General features: G+C 47.0%; 1 protein-coding gene across 1 annotated transcript in view; it reads right to left on the bottom strand.

Annotated features, from left to right (window-relative positions):
- PLCD1 (phospholipase C delta 1) overlaps positions 1 to 24,852 on the bottom strand; it is an 80,923-nt gene that overhangs the window by 26,738 nt on the left and 29,333 nt on the right. Inside the window, exons 4-8 of the mRNA XM_065398934.1 lie at positions 14,952 to 15,081; positions 9,363 to 9,594; positions 3,719 to 3,920; positions 2,082 to 2,226; positions 666 to 815 (exon numbers count right to left, since the gene is read on the bottom strand). Coding sequence (XP_065255006.1) covers positions 666 to 815; positions 2,082 to 2,226; positions 3,719 to 3,920; positions 9,363 to 9,594; positions 14,952 to 15,081 — 859 coding nt within the window. The remainder of the gene's footprint in view (positions 1 to 665; positions 816 to 2,081; positions 2,227 to 3,718; positions 3,921 to 9,362; positions 9,595 to 14,951; positions 15,082 to 24,852) is intronic.

Below are 24,852 nucleotides of genomic sequence, written 5' to 3'. Positions count from 1 at the left end.
AGTGGGAAGAAAGTCTGCAACATGACATGGTTTGCAGTAACCTGCACTCATTTTCCCCAGGCATTTTGAGGTAGGGAAGGGGAAGGGGAAATCAGTGCAGCATGGCTGTCTCAGTTACTCTGTCTACTCCCTGGGAACGGGCCAGAATCCTCATGGAATAGCTTCCAAGGGACTGAAGGGCAGCAGAAAACAAGCCAGTAAGAGCTTTCTTCTTTTTTCAATACAGAACAGTGCTGCTCCTCTATATTATAATCAAGCAGTGGTCAATTCTGCCTATTCAGAAGCATGGAGACAACTCCCCTAGCTACTTCTCCCAAGGAACTAGTCTTCACCTCATATACTCTAAAACTAATTAGGATAACTCCAGTATCCAGAGGACATTAGGCCCCGGAAGGTCATATTAACCAAGTTCTGTGTAAGGTGAGCATATACAAAACAGACCTGTAATACCCAGCTGACTGGATGTACCCTGTGAGAAAGCAATTGCTAACAGGGCTGAAGACATTGTCTGGCCTCTGGACCAGAAATTCCCTGAGTTCCACAGAGTCTGTCTTCAACTGAGACTCCTCAGTGACTCTCCTTATCAAGGTGAGTGATATTACATCAGTCTGGTAAGAACGCAGGCCGTGTAACAACATACAAAGCAGTAAAGTAGCTCCACTCACCTCCGGCGAGGGGAAGTCTGATGTATTTCCATCAACTGGCATTACCAGCAGCATGTCCCCTAGGATTGTCTTCATGTGCTGAGCCATCATCTTCTGCTGTTCCAGGCTACAGTGGTTCTCCAAGGAAATGATTACCGGGTATGGAGAGGTCTGTGGTAGGACAGCAACATACATCATGGTTTAACTCTGGCAATCTCTTCCCTCCGTGTGTTACAAAACCAATGTGCTGCTAGCACTTTTCAAAAGGCACATTTCATTGGAAACTGGGGTGTTAACACAGCAGTACAAACGAGTTCAAATACACATTAACTTTACACTATTTAACATTACACATTAACATAACATTACACTTTCATAGCACTATTTTGGTAGCCATCTACTGAAGCCTCCCAGGAAGCGTAATCTAGAGGCTAGGGCACTGGACTGGGAGCAGGGTCTCAATTCCCAGCTCAACTGGTCCACAGACCTTGAACAAGTCGCTTAACTTTCCCTGTGCCTCAGTTCCCCAACTGTAAAATGGGGATAATGCTTCCTGACCTCAGAGGGGTGTTCTGAAAGTAACATCCATTAATGCCGGTGAGATGCTCAGATACGAGGGCAAGATAGATCCTATATCATCAAGTCATTTCTTCCTTTCCTGATAATGCATCTAACGGGTTTTAGGACCCCAGGGAAGTGCTACCCACTGTGCACCCTCCTGGATATTTCCTTGCAATGTAGGCTTCTGATTTCTGCGTCCTAAAATCCTGGGGAATACTGGATGTTGGCTCTAAAGGCAAATTAACTGAAGAAGAAGGAGCAAGCCTGAGTCCCCAGTGAGTCTGGAAGAACAACAGTCTTGGTATAAAGGATGACAGCCCAGGGCCTGCTATGCAAGGCACCCAGGTTTGATTGCTACACCCTGTAATTTACTCCCAGTAGGAAGAGAGAGGGAATATCTCCCATCAGTGCCTCACATGCACATACATGGATTTCTCTAAAACCTCTGGAGAAATAAGGCTGAGCCATCAGACATCAAAGCCAAGCTAAGCATGAACTGAACAGCCAAGTTAATTTGACTGCCTACATTTCCCATTGCCTACATGCATTATTGTTCTAATTTCTGGTTACTGTCTTCACTGTGGTAGGGGTCCGGGTCCCATCGCGCTAAGTTCTGCGCCCATGTGCAATGCAAAGACAATCCCTGCCCCAAAGGGCTCAGCATTTCAATAACCCTCAGGTGCTGCTCACTGCAAAGGGCCAGGCACAGGTATGGCAGCCCAGAAAGGGACCAATGAGAAATGGAAGTATGCAGGTTTCATTCTGTACGCACAATGGAAAGCTGACTATTTCACTGGAGCGGAACGTCTGCCTGTTTGTTCTCAGGGAAAAGAAATGAAGCTGCAGGATACCCCCTTCCCCGTCCTTTGTTCTTACTTTGAAAGCATAGTTCTTGATGGCCTTTATGGCATCACTGAAGAGGATCTTGGAGGTGAGTGTGTAGCCATGATAAATGACAGGCTCTGAGTTAGGACCATCCCAGCAGTCCAGCTCCACACAGCGGCAGCCTTTGGTCAGGGCTCTGGAAACAAAGAATGGAGGCATTTGGGTTTTTCTCCCCCCTCCCCAAAATGGGACGATGTCGTATATGGGCATTTCAATATACGCTGAAGGCTGATGGGTGGCTTTGACAAGTGCAGAGTAAGTGAAAATAGGGGAACTTGTAAAAGTGCAATGGGACTGAGGAGAGGGGCACTCAAGAGAGATCAGAGCAACTGAAAAGAGAGGCGTTCAGAGAAACTGATGAACAAGCTCAGAAATGCATAAAGGAATCTGAGGAGAGGGGAGATGGGAAAAGCTCAGGGCAGCTGAAGACAAGTGGGATCTGAAAAACACAGGGGGGTTGGAGAGAAAGGAGATTAGGGAAGCTCCGAGATGGTGAAGAGCAGATCAGGAAAGGCTGACTGGGCATAAAGACAGTGGATCAAAGAAGCCATCAGTAGCTGCCACGATCAGAGAGGCCTAGACCATGTGCATTCTTCGTGCAGATTTGACAAGGAGTTGGGGATGCATTTTCAAAGCTGTGCTCACTGATGTAGCTATGCGAACTCCACTGGCATTTAATGAGACTAAATCTCCTTTAGAAAGTTCACCCCACAGATTATACATCTTGAATGTGCACTCAGAAAGCCCCTGCCCTGCATTGTCTGGTTCAGTCATTTCCTGCCTTCAAATGTAAGTTCTTGTCTATATTAATTCATCACTGTAGGCTTCTGAAGATGATCTTTCCACTTTTCTCTACAGAGGAGTATGTGTACAGTAGGCCATGTGTACAGTAATTCCCCATATTCTTAAAGTGACCCATCTCCTATAAGCACTGCTACAAGACCTGTGGGAACCACAGAGTTCACCACAATGGAAACAGGATTAAGTAATTTCCGGATATTGCAAAATGCATTCAAATAACCAGTGAAAGCAATTCACTGAGCTAAATCCTCTGCCCCCTCCCCATCGCTTTGACTAGATAGCTGCTGCTCCCCAACAATTCCATCAGGTAGGAAAAGAGCCACGGTAGCAGAGCACCTACTCAGTGTAACTAACGCTCACAATCTGGTCATGACTCACGTGATTTGGGGGGTTTCCTCCTGGAATCATGCTATTGCCTGAGAATTCAGCTTTCACTGAAAAAAGAGTAAATGTCTAGCCCTCATGGCTGCAGAGAAAAGCTTGAAAACATGACCCATGAAGTCCCCAACTCCAGAAGACAAATACAAAGCATGTTACATTTATTAGTTTTAAAATCTCATTATTTTGGGGGCCTGACTCAGGATTATTGCACATTTAGGGTTGGCAATAGCTCTCTGCTGGCTCAGTTACAGGGAAGTTTCTTGTTGGCTAGCCTGTTTGCAGCTGTTTGAGGTCACTCCAACATCTGGCCACTAGCTGGCAGACACAACAAGCAGCAATAAGGTTAGGGTCAGTTCATGCAAGGGTGGAATTGAACATTCTAGGATCAAGTCTGCCTGTATGTATTCTGTATCCTGGTACAATCTGTGTTGAGAGATCCCCTTTACCTGATATAGGCCTCTGTGCTACTGGGCCCTCTGATCTGGTCTTCCATTAGATAGGTATTGTGCGACGACGACACCAAGTAGTGACTGAGGGGCTGAGTCATGTCCTGGTAAACTTTACTGTGAGAGGAGTTGAATATGTTCCCCTCAGCAGACAGCAGATACATCAGGAAACCATCTTTGGTCATGATCTGTTGTTTCTTGGCTACCAGATAAAAGAAATATAAACCAGCGGTGAAAATATGACATCTCGGTACCGGAAGAATGTGAAACATCCTAAGGGTATCCTGGGCTGTGAGGCCCCTCAACACCACCTGCCCTAGTGTGAGGAAGATTTATCTGTGCCTTGCTGTGGGTCAGCTCTCTGCCACCACCAGGTTCTGGCTACACAAGCACTGCCTTCCAGGCCTCCACTCTCTCTGAACAGGTTAGCTAAAGGCACACACCAACCCCCAAGTCTTCAGAGCACTCCTTGTCGTGTCCAGCCCCTCCCAATGACCAGGCCTGCTGTTCCCAAAAGAGCAGTATACACCAGCTTGTAAGATTCAACTCAGGATCACCACTTTGCTTAACAACACAGCACTGAGATCTATTTACAGTGAAAACAAGAATAAGTTCATTCTCAAATTCAGACATTCCAGTGATAATGAGTAAGAATACTGGAAACAAATGGTTACATATAAAACAAAACCATAACATGCTTTCTAGAGACTAAACTTAACTAACAAGTTACCCTCTTGTCTAAAGAAGCTTATCTCACCCAAAGTTAACTCCAGTGGTTTCAACCAAGCCTGGCTGAGATCCCTCTTTCATGAAGCAAACTCGCTGTCCGTTTATGTCCTAGGTGAAGGATGACAGATCTTCTTTGTCCCCCAAACAGACCAGAACAAGCCTTTGATGTGCACTTCCAGATGGGGTTCCACTCCCCACCCCCCACTGTTCACCTCTTCCTGCTATTCTTCTTGCTTTGACGTTTTCACAATCCTTCATTAGCATTTGGTTCAGACTGGTGAGAGGAGATTCACCGTGAACCATACAGTGAATTGTCAGATAAACATTCTTGTCTGACAGAAAACCTGTTTTTCACCTTTTCACCTGTGACTAGTCCCTAGACTCAGGATGTAATTTTCAGTCAAATATTATGTGTAAACATAGCTCTTTACACAACATGCATACATGAGTTCATGATATCGATGACCAGTGTGACACTGGCTTTTATTTGAGACCTCACAGGACATGATTTGGTGAACTAGAACGTACATACCAGACCCAGGGGATTCCTGGAGCCCCTCAGCCGCAGGCACCGAATTTCTTCTTTCCGGGTGGGGGGGTGCTCCACCCCCACTCCACCCGAGGCCCTGCCCCCACTCTGCCCTTTCCCCCAAGGCCCCACCCTACCTCCATCTCTTTCCGCACCCGCTCCACCCCCTCCCCCTAGCGCCTCCCACCCGCTGCCAAACAGCTGATCGGCAGGTGGCTGGTGGGTGCTGAGCACCCATTATTTTTTTTCATGGGTGTTCCAGTCCCGGAGCACTCATGGAGTCGGCACCTGTGCCCTCAGCACCCCTTGGCCAATAGACATCAAGAGATTTTTGGGTCACAAAGAACTAAATCTGAAAGGATTAATAACTGTACCCACAGATGCCTGCATACAGCTCCCACTGACTTCAATGAGCTGCCTATGCTGAATTTGGCCTTAGTGACACTAAAGACGTTAGTGTTGTTCAGTAGAAGCTGATAGTCCCCTTTGCCTGACAATGCTTTTAGAATAAAAAATGAACATCTAGCTTTATATCCCCTTCACATCCCTCAAATTCCCTAGGAAACGCTAATAATGTATCGCTTGAGTAAACCAAGATTTGCAAAGGGCAAAAGACAACAAAGTACAGCTGTACTGGCTTGACTAGAGGCTGCTCTAACTTATGCTGGGAACTGAACTGGTCCCCAGGCCAGTCCCAAAGCCAGGGAACCGCACAGCTACTTTTGTCCCCACCCCATTCTCTGCTGCGCCAATGACAGCACAGACACAGCCCAGGATCATGGCCTTTTTGCTGTTTGGAACATTCAATCTAAGACGCTGCACGGTGGTTACTCATTTCATCTCCGAGCAGAAATAAAATAATTCCGTATTTGCTCTATTGAAATGCAGGTCACTTAACTGGCTGCCTAAATATGGATTTAGGTGCCTAACTATATTTCGGTACCCAAGTTTCACTCCTTGTTCTCTTTGGGCTAGATTGGCTAAGAAATGCAGACATGGCGACGCTGAGCGTTACCGTGTTTTCCAGGCAGGGCCGGCTCTAACTTTTTTGCCGCCCCAGGCAAAAAAGAAGAGCGCCGCCCCGCCACCCCCCACCCCCCAGCGCCACGCCGCAGACCTCCCCCCCACCAGCGCCGCGCCGCCCAAACCCCCGGAACGGCGGGCCGCCAAACCCCCGCCCCCCAGAGCCGGGCCGCCGAACCCCCGCCTCCCCGCCCCCCGAGCGCCGGGCCGGGCCGCCCAAATCCCCCGAGCGTCGCGCCGGGCCGGCCAAACCCCCGGAGTGCGGGGCCGGCAAGCCCCCCCCCCCCCCCCGAGGGCGGGGATTTGCAAAACCCCCGACCCTCCCAGCGCCGGGCCGGGCCGCCCAAACCCCCCGAGCGTCAAGCCGGGCCGTCCAAACTCCCCGCCCCCCCGAGCACCGCGCCGCGCCTCGCCTCGCCAGCCAAACCCCCGCCACCTCCCCCCGAGCGCCGGGCCGGCCAAACCCGGGCACCCCCTCGAGCGCCACGCCGGACTGGGCCGGGCCGGCCAGACCCCCGCCCCCCCCGCCCCTCCAGCGCCGCACCGGCCAAACCCCCGTCTCCCCCCGAGCACCGCACCGCGCCTCGCCAGGCCGGCCAAACCTCCGGAGTGCGGGGCCGGCCAAACCCCCGACCCCCCCAGCGCCGCCTAAACCCCCGGAGCGCCGGGCTGCGCCACCGAAACATCCCCCGCGCTGCGCAGCTGAAAAAAAAAAAAGAAAAAACCCTTGAGCGCCGCCCCGCCGAACAACAACAACAACAACAAAAACACCGCGAGCGCCCCCCACCACCCCAACATTGGCCGCCCCTTCTCAGGTGCCGCCCCAAGCACATGCTTGGTCAGCTGGTGCCTGGAGCCGGCCCTGTTTCCAGGTGCTTGGAAAATCACTGGGATTCACAAAGGCTGCGTTGGGGAGCCTAGGTTCCCTATGCAGTGACTAAGGAGAGATAGGCAGTGGGGTCTCAGAATGGGATTCACAAAAGCCAGCATGCTAAGTGGCTCCTCCCCTTAGGGTTGCCACCTGTCCGGTTTTCACCTTGGCAGTCCAGGTTTTGGCTTGTGTGTCCGGGTGCCATTTGACCCTGATGTCCAGTTTTTTTGATCTGGGGGGAAGAAGCAGAGCAGGGGCGGGGCCTTGGGAGGAAGAGATGGAGATGGGGCGGGGCCTTGAGGGAAGAGGCGGAGCAGGGACGGGGTTTGGGGGGAAGAGGCTGAGCAAGGGACAGCGCCACGGGGGTCTGGTTACCAGCCATTAGAAAGGTGGCAAACCTACCTCACCTATACAAGCCAATGGGAGATGCCAGCAACGGGAGTGTGTCCTAAGCCCCACTGCTCTCACAGAGATGGGTCCTAAGTGCAGGCTGGAGGGAGGCACCTCCCTCTGCTTGGGATTCTCAGCTGTGAACCCTCTCTTGGCATGTGGCATCTATGCTGTCTTTGCAGGCAGCCAGGGGAGGACCAGAGCCAGCTCCCGCCTAACTTTTAGCCCAATGGTTAGTGTACTCATATGGGATTTGGGAGACCCCTAGCGCAAATCTCCCTTCCTCGTGAAGGGAGTAGAGGGATTTGAACAAGGATCTACCACCTCTCTAGGGAGTGCCCTAACTGAGCTCTGGGATATTCTGAAGTGGGGCTCGCTCAGTCTCTCCCGCTGAGCGAGCCCCACTGTGGATAAATCATATAAAAAGCCCTTGGGGCAGGGGGACTGGATCCCAGGTCGCTCACCTCCCAGGGGAGTGCTCCAACTGCCAGGTTACTGAGTCATTCTCAGACTTGTGCTCGCTCTCTCTCTGGCCCAGTGAATCTTACCGTGTTTTGTGTAAGCTCATCTGCTTACACAAGGGGCCAGATCCGGTAGGAAGTTCTTACCCAATCGGGCCCCACATGTGACTTAGGGTGGAGGGGAGATATGATTGAGGTCTATAAAATCATGACTGGTGTAGAGAAAGTAGCTGAGGATCTGGCCCATTGAGTTCAATTAAGTCTAGATGGTCTTTCAGGTGGGACTCTGAAAACCTAAGTTCTGCCCGCTCTGCACAGAGCTCAAAATTCCCATAGTACTTGGTTTGCCCCACAGGATCCTACCTAGCAATTCTCCGAGTTTGCTAACATCTGCCTTCTTGAAGTCCAGTGTCTTTCTTTTGCTGTCTTCCTCCTGACATTCCTTAGAATCATGAACTCTATCATTTCATGATCCATTGTCACTCAAGCTGCCTTCCATCTTCCAATTCTCAACCAGTTCCTCCCTATTTGTCAGAATCAAATCTGGAACAGCCTCTCCCCTAATCACCTTCTCCACCCTCTGTAATAAAAAATGGTCTCCAATGTATTCCAAGAACTTGATGGATAATCTGTGTCTCGCTGTACTATTTTCCCAACACATGTCTGGGTAGCTGAAGTCCACCATCACCACCAAGTCCTGTGCTTTGGATGATTTTGTCAGTTGTTTAAAAAAAGCTTCATCCACCTCTTCTTCCTAGTTATGTGGTCTGTAATAGACCTCTACCATGACATCACCCTTGTTTTTTACCCCTTTTAGCCTTACCCAGAGACTTTTAAGAAGTCTGTCTCCTATTTCCATCTCAACCTCAGCACAAGTGTATACATCTTTGATATACAAGGCAACCCCTCCTCCCTTTTCTCCCTACCTGTCCTTCCTGAGCAAGCTGTACCCTTCTATACCAATAGTCCAGTCATGTGTATTATCCAGATGCCTGGCCTGGGGCTGCCGTGGGCATGCTCAGAGGCAGGAACATAGGCACTTAGGGAACTTTTGCTCCAAAAATTTAGGCTCCGAGTGAGCTTAGGTGCCTACAGAGTTTGGTGGCAGCTGAGAAGGAGTTTTGTGAATCCCAGTAGGGCCTGATTCTGGGATTTAGGTGCTTAAAGTGGCAGTTAGGTGCCTAAATCCTATTGTGACTCTAGCTCTTTGTGACTCAGTTTCCCCATCTGGAAAATGGAAATGACAATACAAATCTGCCTTTGTAAAGTGCTTTGAGATCATCAGATGACAGGTGCTATAGTAGTGCTAAATATTATACAAGGATTATTATTAAATAAACCATCTGTCGCTTCCCCACAAGGACTACAGCAACCCTTAAAACTCTATATCAACCACTTTCCTGCTGGGTACTGCACCAGAGCAAAGACCTGAGAAAAAAGACACTTTCCAGTCTACCCAACACATCCCTGGGGAGCTGCTAACATTATTCTGGAATATTGACACATCAGAGATGGCTGCTGCACTACAAGGACACGCAAGGCTGCAGAAGGAAACAGCAGCAAAATAGTTCCAGGAATTGCTCTACCCAGAGCAAGCATCTTAGACTCTCACCCAAATAGCAGCCAGTGCTGCCCACCCACCTGTTTCGTTGGGTTCATATCTCTCGATCAGGGAGAGTGCAGATTCAGGGACAGCGTCCTCCTCCTGCTGCTTTTCTCGGAGGAACCTCAGCAGGTTGTCCCTGGACATGATCCCTTCAGCACTGGAGTATTTTGCGAAGATCCCATCTATCTCCGCCCGCTCAGTCAGCATCTTGTAAAATGTCTCTATCTCCTCATCTTCCAAGGTCTCTGTCTTGGATTTGTCACACTGCTGTAAACGTAGAGGGGAGAAGGAGTGAAAACCGTCTTTCCTTATAGCATATTCCAGTCGTAATCTGCACCAGCTCTAAACAGTGTAGAACACAAAATAATTGGAAAGTTATTTGCCGCCTAATGAGAAGCCCTTGATTGATGGCTCTTACTGACCTATCCAGGGTCACTTTCTATCACTGAAACATCAACAGTTATTACTACTTATTATTTGTATTACTGGAGCACCTAAAAGCACTAATCATAGAACAGGATCCTGTTGTGCTCGGTGCTGTACAAACACGGAGCAAAAAGACTGTCTCTGCCCCCAATAGCTTACAATCTAAGATAAGACAAGATACAACAGATGGAGATAGACGGGAAGTACAAGGAAACAATAAGTGAAACATGTATTAAGCAAGTAATGAAGGGACTGATGTACAGCCAATTAAAGTCAACGGAAAGATTTCCATTCACTTTAATGGGTTTGGGATTTGGCACTAAGAGACTAGCAAGCAGAGGCAGAAAGGCTGGTTGAAGATGTTCCATAAAAACTGCTTTTGGATGGAAAATTTGGGTTTTCAGCAAAATGAATTTTTTGGTGAAAAGTTCCTGCGTTCTGTGGAAAGTTTTAATTTCTCCTCAGAAAAACACATGCCCCCAAACCAAAATATTTTGATCCAGATATCCTACCTTGGTGCCTCAGGGGCGCTGTAGTTCAGTTTCCTTGCATCCCCAGTCTCCTCTAAGGGTTGGCCTCCCCAGATAGATTATGATGCATCACAACCAGAGACTCCCATGAGGCCACCACCTCCCATAAGGGGAGACCGGGATGCATTATGGAAGATGTAGCCCTTCCAGAAGCCTAGCTCATTAAGGAGAATGGGAGCATAAGGCACTGAAACTACAGCACCCTTGAGGCACTATAGCAGAATTTCTGAACTGAAAAGTTTCAGTTTCTGGCTCAAATACTTCGGTTTTTGATGGTTTATTAAAAGTCAAACTTTTCCATGAGAATTAATGTGTTTTCATCAACATTTCCAATGGGGAAAAAGCCATTTTCCCTACCAGCTCTAGTTAGCAGCTGACTAGATGTGATATAATGGTTGCCCTTACAATCTTTGTAAGAGCAAAGACCTGAGAAAAAAGACACTTTCCAGTCTACCCAACACATCCCTGGGGAGCTGCTAACATTATTCTGGAATATTGACACATCAAAATTAACATTACAATGTTAATTACTTTGTTAGGATTTTTGTTGGTAAACATTTTAAGTAACTGAAGGTCAAACAAAACAAACTGTAATGGAAAACCTGGGCATTCATCAAAGTGCTCGCTTAAGACACAGAGTCTCTTATTAGGATTGAGGGATTTTTGGTGCAGGTTTCTCTGTACCTAGCTTATCAGTTGATGCCTAGATATTTGGATGACTGGCTCTCTATAAATTTCTAATATAGACAGCCAGCTCTTCCATAGCTGAGGATCTGCCCCATTGAGTTCAATTAAGTCTAGATGGTCTTTCAGGTGGGACTCTGAAAACCTAAGTCCTGCCCGCTCTGCACAGACCTCAAAATTCCCATAGTACTTGGTTTGCCCCAAGGTCCTTGGCCAAAAAAGGTCCCATCCCCCAGCCCTGAGTGCTGTAGACCATGCTGTGTGCCATTTGGTGGTCACCACCCACTTCAGAAGTGGCAACTTTCAGGGGTTCTGTATGTGCATAGTACATAACTGGCTCTGGGATCCCTCAGGATGGTAGACACGGTATAAATGCAAGATATGGTTATAGCCCTGATTCCTAGAAACAAAATGCACATTTCAGTTTAACCAACCATCCTGTTAGGACCCAAGCCAAGCCGTGCTAATCACACAGAAGACAATCATAATGCCCTGAGGTTTCCTCTAGCAAGATGATAATGAGGTCTTTGGGGCACTGGTATTATTGCTCTCTATGGAAAGTCACCGCTGGAACACTTTGGGAGCCGTTGGGCTGCCTAGTTATGAACCAAACTAAACTATCCAGCGGCTCGTTGCATTCTACAAGTCAAAACTATGATCTCACAACTGGCATGATCAAAGTGACAGAGGTGGCATTTATTCACCTTAATGATGAGAGAAGCTGAGAAAGTGGCCTACTTACACGCTGTTTCTCCTGGCATGCTTAGTAATTTACAAGGACACCCTCTACATAGGTTTCAACTTATTTGCTTTTTTAGTTTAATATTAAGGTTGTTAAATGGTTTTTGCAGATGCATGTTAACACTATGGTGTATGGTACAGATGGTGTCGTTACAAGTTTATAATGTTTTTTGTTTTCTTTCTGTATTCTGATGTGTGCACTGAAAAGCATAAAAACACTAAAAAATTGTAATCCTACAAGATAGTTTTCTACACTCTTGAAGCAATTATTTTGCTTGCTGCTGTCTGTGTCTATACCATCCTGTGGTGTCAGCTTGGTAAAGCTTGTCACCTAAGCAGCGTTAGATTTGTTCAATTCTTGGAGAAGAGGCACAAAGACAAAGGCAGACTGGCGATAGTGGGGATTTGGCCAGTGACGCTCTTTCCTTTGAGACAGAACTGAGCCAATGCCCGAGTACGGCTGTATGGAGGCTTGTGCTGCGGTAAGGGCCACCTCTTGGAAGCCTGGCCATTAGTGGTCATTAAACAGACTTCACTGCCCTTTCCAAAAGAACAGGGGTGCAAGTGCTGCCATCATGGCCAGATTCCAGTTTGGGTTGCTCTGTGTGTGTGAACATGTTCTCTGAGTTTGACCTGTATGGCATGGTCCCCTCACTTTGGGTTTGAATGAGCCCCATATCACAGAGAGAATCTTGGTCCAAACTGCTGGGTTTTACCTGGCTTTGATGCATCCTGACACCCTGAATCAGACTGAGTTTGCCAGAAAGAGTGGGGAAACTTTGTGAAGAAACAGCTGAGATCAAGTTTGAAATGAAATGCACAACCAGGTGAGTTTTATGTGGCTTCTGGTTTCATTGGAGACGTTGTACCCAGGTCTACTTAGAACTTATAGAGGAACCACACAGGTATGGGAGGCCACCTTGACGGAAAACAGGACTAATTTAGGAAAACACCCTTATAGCCACTGTCTGTCTGATCGATCATCCTTCATTAGTGCGCCTGTACGAAGAACCGCACATTGCTACATGAACCAATATTGTCAAGTGCTTAGTCTCTCTTTATAGCTTTAATTCATTGAGCCCAATGCTCCCCTATGCAGGAACTGAAACGCCTCAAGTCTCCACTCCCAGAATTTCCTTCTAATTATTCCATTGAGGGAGGGGGTTAGGAAGTGGCAGGGGATTATGCTCCCTAGATCTGTCAGAGACAAGAGTGTCTGTGTGGACGTCTCTCATTTCTCCACTGCCCACCCCTTCCCCGCCTCCCTCTATTCCCCTGGAGCTCTCACAGAGCACATCCTCTGTAAGAGCAGCTCATTCTCACTACTGTAATTTGCATTTCAGCTGCACCTACAGGCCCCAGGTTAGGTCCCCATGGCTAGGTGCTGTACGCCCCACAGAGCTCACAGTCTGAAAGCTGTTCTTCTGGATGCTCCCTGACTGCGGCTACTCCAAGAGGAGTCCCCTCAGAGGAGCAGGCCCGTTCCACCATTTGGAAAAGGAAGAAAGCACTTGTTACTGCAGACAGAGCTTGTGTTTATGCAGCTTTATTCTGGGGGTTCTGCAGCAAGAAATCAGTAGAGATCTGCTGGCCAACCTCCCCCCGAATCCATGTGGAGCTCCCACACAGAGAGGTCTCCACAGATCTAGAGTGAGGGGAGCACAAAGAGCTGGCATGCCTCCCTTCTATGCAATACCCAGCTAGGACCTGCAGTCTGAGGCTCCCCAGTACAGCCCTGCAGCAGGACTGGGGAGACTCAGACAGGAGGCTGCCATAACAGCGGGAGCGGGTAAAATGTACTTTGTTGCGGTCAGGATTGGATGGGCAAAAAAACCTGACTGTGGTGGGAAAATACTAAATCTCTCGCCAGTTTGTCATAATAGAATTTCAGCAATGGAAAGCAAGGGGGTTTTTTTTGTTTTTTTTTTAATAAAGGTTTTAATACTTAACTTTAAGCGAGGGATAGAAAGAGATCTGATGTCTCATAACATATCTTTTTACATGGTTTAAGCAAGATTTGTTTTATTCTTTTAGTGGTAAAAATTGTGTCTGAATGCCATTCATACATATATAATATATTAACCAATCTGGGTTTTTTTTGTTTGTTTTTTTTGTTTTTAGTAGCGTGGGGGAATCTGTCTCTCTTGCGGGATTTGCGGGATCTAAGGTTTCCGTGGGTGGGAGTGGGTACTGCGGGGTGGGACGGGCGCAGGATTTAAAAAATAGTCCTGCGCAGGGCTCTACTCCCCAGCCCTCCACTTGCAGAAGCAGAGGGGAGCATCAGAACCACTACTGGGTTTTCACAACTGTGTGTGCTTTTACCATTTAGTAGCGCTCTGAAGGGAAAGGAACAGTTCTTTCTGACACTGCCCACTTCAGGGAAGTTAAGTGACGGATGTGATGAGGGCCTAGAAATCAATCCAATGGGCTTTGGCTCATGCAAGCAGGAAGGCTGGGTTTCAGGAACACTAAAAACTCAACATCTCAGGACTTCTTGACACCGTCATTACCTTCCCACTGGCTCCGCCAGCAAGTCGAAGCTCAAGAAATTAGTAGTGCATATCCCTGAGTGGAGTTCATGTGTCTTGGGTCATTAAAGCACCATAACTGCTCCAAGCCAGTGTACAGTGTTGCATAACTATCATGATTGTATTCCTTTAATTCACACTTTCCCCTGCCTTGTATAACTTTCCTTGATTTTACAGAAGCCACTTGGTATTTTACTCCACTGTGTTAGGGCAAGTGACTATAGCAGAACTTATTCCAGGGGGGACTAACGTTTTCGGCGTGTAGTCGTTACACTCTGAAGTCCTGACCCACCAGTGCCCAAGGGCACCTGCTCTCTCACTGATCTTATCCATTTATCTCGCATTATCCATATCAATGTCTGATCCTTTTCTGCATCCCCCTCCATTCTTGGACTCAATTATACCTTTGGGACATAGCAGCTCTCACAGTGGGTCCCCCATTCACCATGGGTGGAGTTTTCAAAACGCACTCAAGGTTGGCCCAGCTCTGCTCCTACTGGAGTCAATGGGAGTTTGACCATTGATTTAACTGGGAGCCCAGTTAGGCCAACAATGAGCACTTTGAAGATCCTAAGGCACATGCACAATCCTAGGGCTCAGTCAGCATGTTGGGAGTTTGCCTCTGCTTAGGTCTCCAGCCAGTTGGTGTGAGGGTCAGGGACTGTGACCCCAAGCCAGCCCATTCGCTGCCATGCCAATTGTGAATTCTCCTTACCTGAAAGATCTGCTTGGCATAACTGTCATCCATTTGAATGTTCACTTCTTTCAGGAAGCTCTTGAGCTCTTTAAAGCTCATCTTGTTGTCTTTGTTCTTATCGGCTTTCCGCAAGCAGGAGTGAATCCAGCTGCAAGCTGATGTAAGGAAATCACTCCAGATCGATTCCTTCCCCCATCTATCATCCCTCCCCCTGGGGAAAAAAACTCACCTAGAGTGCCATCAAGCCAATTTACACCAACTGAGGATTTGGCCCTCTGTTTTTAAAGAGCATAGGAGCCCCCGGCCGAGGAGAGATCTTTCACCCACTGGGAGTGGGAAAAACATTATTTGCCCCACAATTGCTTCTTGCCCCAGCTGAATCACAAAACATTTTTGCAAGAGAATGAGCACTGCATTCAAGGCCGTTAACAGGGGATTGAGGGTGAGGGAAGGAGGGCAAAGAGCTCCCAGAAGGCAAAACTGATGGTTTCCTGCATGGATAGGTGGGATTTGATCGAGATCCAATATATCAAGTAGCATTTGGTTGGAGCTGGGGAAGACGCTAAAGAATCCGTGCCTGGATATTGGGAAAAGATTCCCCAGCAGAAACATTACTGTTCATCTTGTGAAAGCTATATGCTGTCTACTCTGGTATATATTTGAGGATCTGTCCCTATATTTCTTACCATTTTTTTAAAAGTAGAACTGGTGCAGCTGGTAGGTTCCGACGTTCCCTTGTAAAACGCATACGGTATAGATCACTGTAGTCTACACTACCCTAACAGTACAGCTTACAATGTTACTGCACGGTTTCAACCGATTACAATAAAATATCTGCAATTTTTTTTAAGAATGATGCTCAGGAAATTTCCACTGGCATTCCTATGTCTTTTCGGGAAGATTATGTCAGACTGTTAAATGTCTTGGCGTTTTTTCAAAATAGGAACGGCTATTACTGCTGCAGAGCACCATCGTTCTTTCTGCTCGTTTAATCATCAAATGAATGAGGTCTTCAGGGAAAGCATTCTATTTTTAAACTAGGACAATTATCAAACTAAGATCAGGTCATCCAATCTCTACGGACGTAGTCCTCACTGCCATAAACGGGACTAGGACAGAAGGCACTGTTTCAAAAATCATTCCAAAAAGACTAAAAAATGCCCATTCTGGGAGATGAGGGCCTGAGCTAGAATATGATTAACTAACCCTAAGGGACAATACACAATATTTTAACTGGGCCCATCATATTTTCCCTGAGAAAAAAGATGTTTACAGATACCCATAGCGTCCACAGTGGTAACCCTTAATATGTGAATATTTACCTACAATTGCCACATTTGTATCTAAAGCAGTGGCTCTCAACCCCTTTAGCATTGTAGCGCTCTATGTGTTATGTGGGCCACATCCACACAATATATATGCTACCTGTATGGCCCTGAGGATGTCACATGGGCCGCAGCTGGATGCTGATTGGGCTGCAAGTAGCCCGCCATCTGAGAACCACTGATCTAAAGGCATGTCTAAATGATCAAATATTTCAGAAGCTGAGGAATGCTGGGATGTTAGTTAGCTATAATTGACAGGCAATTAACTACCCTCCACCACCACCACGCCCTCCTCCTTTCCCCCCCGCCCCCCACGAAGGCCCCCAGAGCCTGGAAATATTTGATCATGTTTATACTGCTGGTGTGAATTGAGTTTAAGTACTCCTGTTTTTTAGAGGATTATTTAGCATGATCACAGTTTGCACCAGCAGCATACACAGGATCCAGTACTTCAGGTTTGGATGGGGAGGGGGCTCCAGGGATGTTAAAAACCTGTGAATTACAGCTAATTGGCTCATTAACTCCCCTGGCATTCCTTGGAGTCCAAAGTATTTGATTGTGTAGATATGCCCAGAGAAGAAGTGGGTTGTAGCCCACGAAAGCTTATGCTCTAATAAATTTGTTAGTCTCTAAGGTGCCACAAGTACTCCTGTTATTTATGCCCAGAGATTGTGTGTCACAGTATTTATACTTGGAATAGGAAGCGTGTGTAAACTGTGAGAAAATGTTGCCTTTTTCATGGTGTATTGAACTTTGCATCTTCAAAGACTAGGCAAGTATTAAACAATGACCTCACCCAATATCCCTGTGAGACTGGTATTATTATCCCTATTTTATACACCAGGAAACTGAAACAAAGAGAGGTTACGCTTTCTCTGAGGGCACTGTGACCAATGTGGGGGTGCTCTTTAATAACTATTAATATTGGATCTGGATATCATTAGCCTGGAGTATGGGGACCATCAGTTGGGGTGCGTATTTCTCCACTGGAGTCTGACTGCATAGCGGAGCCTACCTAGGGGGAAGGAGAGGAGGCTCTTTCTAATGACTCCTAAACAGCTCACACTTACGGGTCATTAAGGGACAATGCCAGAGCAAGTAGCATTAATGGCTCTCACCCACTCTCCTGGGAAGCACCAAGTTTTGAACAGGTTAGTCAGACTGAGTCCTGGTCTACACTGGGGCGGGGGGGGGATCAATCTAAGTTACGCAACTTCAGCTACGTGAATAACGTAGCTGAAGTCGACGTACTTAGATCAGTACTTAGATCGACTTACCGTGGTGTCTTCACCGCGGTGAATCGACTGCTGCCACTCCCCCGTCGACTCTGCCTGCGCCTCTCGCAGCGCTGGAGTACAGGAGTCGACAGGAGAGCGCTCAGGGGTCGATTTATCGCGTCTAGACCAGATGCAATAAATCGATCCCTGCTGGATCGATCGCTGCCTGCTGATCCGGCGGGTAGTGTAGACATACCCTGAGGGTATATCTCTACGCTACAAAGGCACAGTTGTAGCGCTGCAGCTATGCTACCGTAGTGCTGTACTGTAGACACTTGCTATGTCGACAGGAGGGTTTTTTTTTTATCACTGTAGTAAATCTACCCCCTCAAGAGGCAGTAGCTAGGTCGACAGAAGAATTCTTCCACCTACGTCTACGCTGGGGATTAGGTTGACCCAACTACATCACACAGGGCACAAAATTTTTCACAGCCCTGAGTGATGTAGCTAGGTAGACCTAAGTTTTAGGTGTCGACCAGGCCTGAGAGACTCAGACGGAGAGTCAACCATGTGATGCTGTATGGAATATGGGTGACCATTTATAATATTATGGATACCAATATTACAAAATTGCAATGAGTCATACAAGCTATGCCATGTAAGGTATCCGTGGAAAAGTTATGATTTGCTAAATATGATAAGCTTATTTATATGTGTGTATCATCTTTGTATCATGAGTTATAAATCATAGAAGATTAGAGTTGGAAGAGACCTCAGGAGGTCATCTAGTCCAACCCCCTGCTCAAAGCAGGACTAACCCCAACTAAATGTGTGTGCTATATCTGCATCTCAAACTTGTGCTATGTTTCTGGGTGACACCCCCAGACAGATTGGCATCAGCACTATTCAGCCTGCTTACTGGCCCATCAAGGGCAATCAGTTGTACAAAGAACCCATTAAGAGAAGCCAGAGGCTACGCCTGTGAGTCAGCAAGACATGTAGGGACATGCCTGTGGACAGGGGACTCCAAGTGCTTTTCCAAGTCCATGTCCTGTGAGCTTCTGTTTGGGACAGAGGATGTACATGCCACATAGCAATAGGGTGACCAGATGTCCCAATTTTATAGGGACAGTCCCGATTTTTGGGTCTTTTTCTTATATAGGCTCCTATTACCCCCCACCTCCTGTCCCAATTTTTTACATTTGCTGTCTGGTTACCCTACATAGCAAAGGATATAAAAAGGCAGCTGCATCATCTCCATTTTGTCTTCAATCCTGCTTTCTACCTCAGGAGTAACTTCTCTACGAACTGAAGCTTTGAACAAAGGACTGACAGACCCATCCAAGCATTGGATGTGTTCCAAAGGGACTTTACAAGCCAGCAAACTCACCGATGTTGCTAAGAACCTGATATATGGACTCTGAAGTCACATGTATGTATCTTATTGCTTTGACCATTTAACAGCTCTCTTCTCATTCTTTTCTTTGCTTTTATAATAAACCTTTAGTTTTAGATACTAAAGGACTGGCTGGCAGTGTGGTATTTTGGGTAAGATCCAAACTAGTATTGATCTGGTAATGTGACTGGCCCTTTGGGGATCAGAAGAACATTTTGTACAGTGAATAGAGTTTTAAATAACTTCTCACTGTATTTGACCTAAGTGCTGATTGGGAGCCAGAGACTTGAATGCAATAAAGGAGGCTGTGTGATTTCTTTTTTTCAGCTTCTTGATAACCAGTGTGGGGGATCAAGAGCACAGTTTGTGACTGGTTGGTGAACTATAGTGTTAACCACCAGTTTTGGGAGAATCTGCTCTCCTTTTTGCAGCCTGCCCACACCTTGGCATTTTCAGTGTGGGCTACGCTAGGCACCTTGGGTCAAAACCCAGACCCACAGGAGGATCTGGGAATGCTAGCGCAGCATAAGGTTACATGAGACTAACTACACCTGCTGTTTGTTGCTTTCAAATCCCTTTTTTCTAAAATGCTTAGTTCCAACTGCTAAATAAAAATACTGTCTTTTTCAGAAGGCCATTTCTCACTATATCACTGATCACATATTTCTGAAGGGAGGAAATGCAGGTACCCGAAACCCAGTCAGACCTGCAGGGCAATAAGCGATTGGTATACACAGGGCAGTGTATCTGTGATGGGGTGTTCACCCCACACAGGATTGGAAAGGGTTAAGGACTATTAACATCTGCACCTGGAGCGAGAGCCAGGGAGCAGGGTATTGGTAGGAAGCAGGTTCAACTGTGCAGGTACAGGCAGGGCCTATAAAGACAGGAAGCTGGCAACAGACAGGGGCAGCTACTGAGAAAGAGCAGTCACTCCCTGGGAAGAGGGAGGAGGGTTTGGAGCTGGTACTCCTAGAGAAAGGGGGGGAATCAGGAGTGGTAGGAAGCAGTCCAGGGAAGGAGCAGTGAGGGCTGGGAGGGTAAAGCACAGAACTGCTAGGTTGAGGGTCCCTGGATTGGAATCCGGAGTAGAAGGCGGGCCCAGGTTCCCCTACCAGCTACTGAAGGAGTGGCACCTGAGGCAGTGAATGGGAAGACTACCTAGGACTGCTGAAGGAAAGACTTTGATATATCCTGAAAGGGAGGACGCTGAGTGATCTAGCTGGAGGGCTGAGTCATGAAGAGGATGCTGCAGTTCCTGGGATGAGAGACAGAGAGAGACGGTGTGACAGCATGCGACCACGGGAAGGGGTGTCAGACTTGAGACTAATCCCTAAAGTGACCAGGAGGAGGCACCAGACAAGCAGTGATTGGTGCACCCCATCACAGTACCTGAGTCCCAGTCCAAAAGTAGAAGATTTGCAAGGTTCCACCCTGAGAGAGGTGAGGACAAGAAGCCAAACACTCAGAGAGACTAGAAATGGGGCAGAGACACAGCTAGCCATCTAACCGCAATGGTCACACAACCATTTAATGGTAGAGCCTCAAACACAACTGAAGATTTCCTGGGCCTCATCCTACCTCTGACATATCCCTCATTTCAGACCCAAGGTTAACTATGTTCCCTCACTTCTGTTCTTAAAAATGATTTACATCAGAAATAAAGAATCAAGGATCAGAGAGATCATATAGAAAGCATCATTCATGCTAAAGGGATGAATCCTACAACATTAGAAGTGTCCTGCATGGCTAATTGTTTGTGCTCCTCATTTTGGATCTTTGTCGCACATTGCATCCTAGGTTTGGGCCTTAGCAGGTTGAGAGTGGGTTGCTCGAGTGGTTGGGGCACTAGCCTGTGACTTGGGAGACCTGGATTTGATTTCTTGCTCTGCCACAGACTTCGGTGTGACCTTGGGCAAATCACTTAGCCTTTCTGGGCCTCAATTCCCCATCTGTGAAATGGGGCATATAGCGCTGCCCTACCTCAAAGGAATGTTGTGAGGATAAATATGTTAAAGAATGAAGTACTCAAACACAATGGGGATGGGGACCATTTAAGTATCTAGGATGGATGGAAAGCTATGGCTTTAATTCCTGTCTGAACAGGGAGACAATATTGTCTCGTTGCCCTTTTAAAGAATTTGCTGGCTCCTGAAGCTACTATCTTCCACTAGAAACTAAGGAAGAATGACTGAAGAATTCTAAGGCATCTAGTGAGTTTGTTCAAATTAGAAATTCAGGGGATGTGACTCTAAAGCAGGGGGGGGGGGGGGAAGCAAAGCTGCTGCATTTCTCACAGCTTAGATTGAAAGTTCCCATGTATTCTATGGACCAAAGTCATCCCAGGCAAAACTGCGTGCAACTTCCACTGAAATCAACTGAAGCTATGCCTGCTTGCTCTAGAGCTGAACTGGACTGTTAATCGGGCACTACTGTATATACAGAAGCATCAAAAACCATCTGTGAACTGCTTGATTTTATTCCATGTTCATGTCTTTAAACTAGGGTGGCAAGCACGGGAAAATGTACTGCAGAGAACAACCCTGCCCTGGCAGGGGGAAGAATGGACCAAGGGCCCCCAACACTACTTTCCTATCTATCTATATTCATATATATGATGCCCATTTCTTTTCAAGAAACTTTCACATCAAACCACACTTCCAGGCACATCCACTGAAGAAAGACTAAGTTTAAATTCCAGGCTTTAATTAAACATCAGCAAACCTAAAATGAGAATCTTGCTGTTCTGTAATTCCAGGTTGGGTTAGACTGATAGTAACTGTCCCAGACTGGACGCCAACAGTCCACCATAATTATTCTTCCAGAAATACTGTTTGCCTCCCCACCCCATTTAACTTGGATTCTGACTAGGAGTTAAAGAGAGAGAGGCATGTTTCCACTTTAGAAATTGCAGCCTTTGCTCCGAACAAATGTTATTGTTATTTAGATACAATCATCTCTACTCTTAGATGGAAATAGTTCAGTGGTTTCAATTGGACATGCTCCAGAGGTGGCTTTTTTGTAGCCGTGACTCCCACAGAGGTGGTGATGGAGGCGTGCAGTCATCACAAATGTTAACTAGAATGAAAACAGCCAGGCAAATATTATTTCTGGCAGCCCCCCATCCCAGCCATGGGCTTCTCCAGAAAGGAAGGCTCTAGAAGGCAATAACTTTCATGAGCCCTAGTGAAGGCCCCCTACCCATGAGTACCAACAAGGCATAGAGGAGCCAGTGTAGCAAGATGGTGGCCACCGAAGTGAAACCTAGCAGTGAGATGGTGGTTTGGCTGCAGGTGGGAGCATGAGGCACAGTGCAAGAGGACCAGAGGGGTAGCCGTGTTAGTCTGAATCTGTAAAAAGCAACAGAGGGTCCTGTGGCACCTTTAAGACTAACAGAAGTATTGGGAGCATAAGCTTTCGTGGGTAAGTTTCTCCTCCCTTGGTGTTCACACCTAAACTGCTAGCAGAGCACCTCACCCTCCCTGATTGAACTAACCTCGTTATCTCCATACTGATTTATACCTGCCTCTGGAGATTTCCATTACTTGCATCTGAAGAAGTGAGGTTCTTACCCACGAAAGCTTATGCTCCCAATACTTCTGTTAGTCTTAAAGGTGCCACAGGACCCTCTGTTGCTTAGTGCAAGAGGAGTGGCTGAATTGAGTTAAGAAGGGAGCTAAATTTGGGGGTCAGCCCAAGTGGTGAAGAAAGTCTCAACTGAAGTGGGGATGCCAAAAATGTTTGGGAAACAAGGGCCATCCTTCCTCAGAGTTCAGGGCACGCCCTGATCACTAGCTGGGGTCAGGAAGAAATTCTGGTGATCCTGTATTACATGATACGGTACAGTAAATTCCCTCTCCCTATGCTATGATATTCTACAATATTGCAGTTAGGTGCAGCTTAAGGTTTCCATCTGCCTCTGAAACATCTGGCCTTGGTTGCTGTTGAAGACAGGAAATCTTGTCTGATCCACTATGACAATTCCTGTAGGTATGTTCCCAATGAAAGCCAAAGGGTGATAAAGTAGGAGGTGATGGAAAGTCACCAAAAACCAGCAAAGACTTGTGAGGGGAATACACGATATTAAGAGCTGGAGGAATTCGGACTTAATAGACCCCTATCTACTGTGGAGGTCACAAGAAAATTAATGACCTTAGCAGGACAGGAGTCAGGGAGGTCCCTCATTATCAAGGGCTAATTGGATTAGGGAAGTCCCAGTGGTAAGCACTAAACCCCTAATTAGGCTCAGCAAACACCTCAGCGCCAGAGACAGGCAGATTCAGAGCAATGTCAGAAGAAAGCCAGGCAGGGGCGCTGCACTATAACGAGAAGACCAGAGCTTTACTAGCAGGAAAAATAGTCCCCAGACTGTGAGCACTGGGACAGACTAGCTAACATCCAGGTTCAGAGCCCTCCAGCTGAAGATGCTGGGGCCAGCACCAGAACCTCTGGTACATCCAGAGGTTATGAAGTAGTAGAAAGACCTAGTGAAGGTCCCCCACCCACAAGTGACAACAAGGCACAGAGGACTAATGTAGCAAGATGGTGGCGACAGAGGAGAAAGTACTGACCCAGCAGTGGGTTGGCTCCAGATGGGAGCAAAGGCACAGTGCGAGAGGAGCGGCTGAACTGAAATAAGGAGGAAGCTAAATTTGAGCTTTGTTGACCCAGGCAGTGCCTTCCTCCCAAGAGGATGGGCTACATCATTCGCTCAATGGCACTGTGGCAACAATTCTGCATTGTTTGGTCAGTGCTGGTCAAGCCAGTAACTTCAACCAGACATGCCTGCATATATCTGAGGGCAGAATCTGGGCCTAAGTGGCTTTAAGGACCTTGGAATTGGTGGTAAGCAAAAGCTATTTGGTTGCATCTCACTCTCTTGAAGTATCATGCTGTTCAGCGACAATCACAGACTGCTATCAGAAAAGAAAGACACGAGAAGTAATTCTTCTGCTCTACTCAGCACTTATAAGGCCTCAGCTGGAGTACTGTGTCCAGTTCTGGGCACCACATTTCAGGAAAGATGTGGAGAAACTGGAGAAAGTCAAGAGGAGAGCAACAAAAATGATTACAGGTCTAGAAAACATGACCTATAAGGAAGGATTGAAAAAAATCGGTTTGTGTAGTCTGGAGAATAGAAGACTGAGAGGGGACATGATAACAGTTTTCAAGTACATAAAAGATTGTTACAAGAAGGGGGGTGAAAAATCGTTCTCCTTAACCTCTGAGGACAGGAAAAGAAGCAATGGACTTAAACTGCAGCAAGGCAGACTTGGGATGGACATTAAGAAAAACTTCCTGTCAGGGTAGCTAAGCACTGGAACAAATTGTCTATGGAGGTTGTGGAGTCTCCATCATTGGAGGTTTTTAAGAACAGGTTGGACAAACACCTGTCGGGAATGGTCTAGTTATTACTTAGTCCTGCCTTGAGTGCAGGGGACTGGACTAGATGACCTCTCAAGGTCCCTTCCAGTCTTACCCTTCTATGATTCTATGATTCTATGATGGGCATGAGATCCCTCATTATCTGCAAGTCAATAGCTTGCATGCACTGTGCTGCAGCAATAGATGCAAAATTGAGAGATGAATGGCAAACTTCCCTGCTCCTGATGACTGTTTTGCCACTCAAAGAATCTTTAAGCCTCTCCCTTCCAGAGTTAATTTTCCAACCAACTCTCAATAGTGGCAGCAAACTACAATAAAACCTCTATGTCTGCGACTGTTTTGCCGCCAGATAAGTGCTGGCACCTTTTTCTCTCTCCAGAGCTGGTGTTTGTTTCTGAATGGCAATCAGGATTTGTACTTGCCACGCAATAACATTGGAACTAGGACTCCGAATCACCCACAGGTTAAATGCAGTAAGGGTTCATGGGAGATTCTGTGTCTTACCAAAAGCTTCTGTCATGAGCTTCAAGAGATGCCCTGTCTCCAGTGAAAAGACAATGCAGGTTCCACTGAGAAATCCAACTTCAATAGACTTA

This window comes from Emys orbicularis, chromosome 2 (assembly GCF_028017835.1).
Source record: "Emys orbicularis isolate rEmyOrb1 chromosome 2, rEmyOrb1.hap1, whole genome shotgun sequence".
Taxonomy (NCBI): domain Eukaryota; kingdom Metazoa; phylum Chordata; order Testudines; family Emydidae; genus Emys; species Emys orbicularis.
The sequence above is the reverse complement of the archived record's forward strand: the minus strand, read 5'-3'. Positions and strand labels throughout refer to the sequence as shown.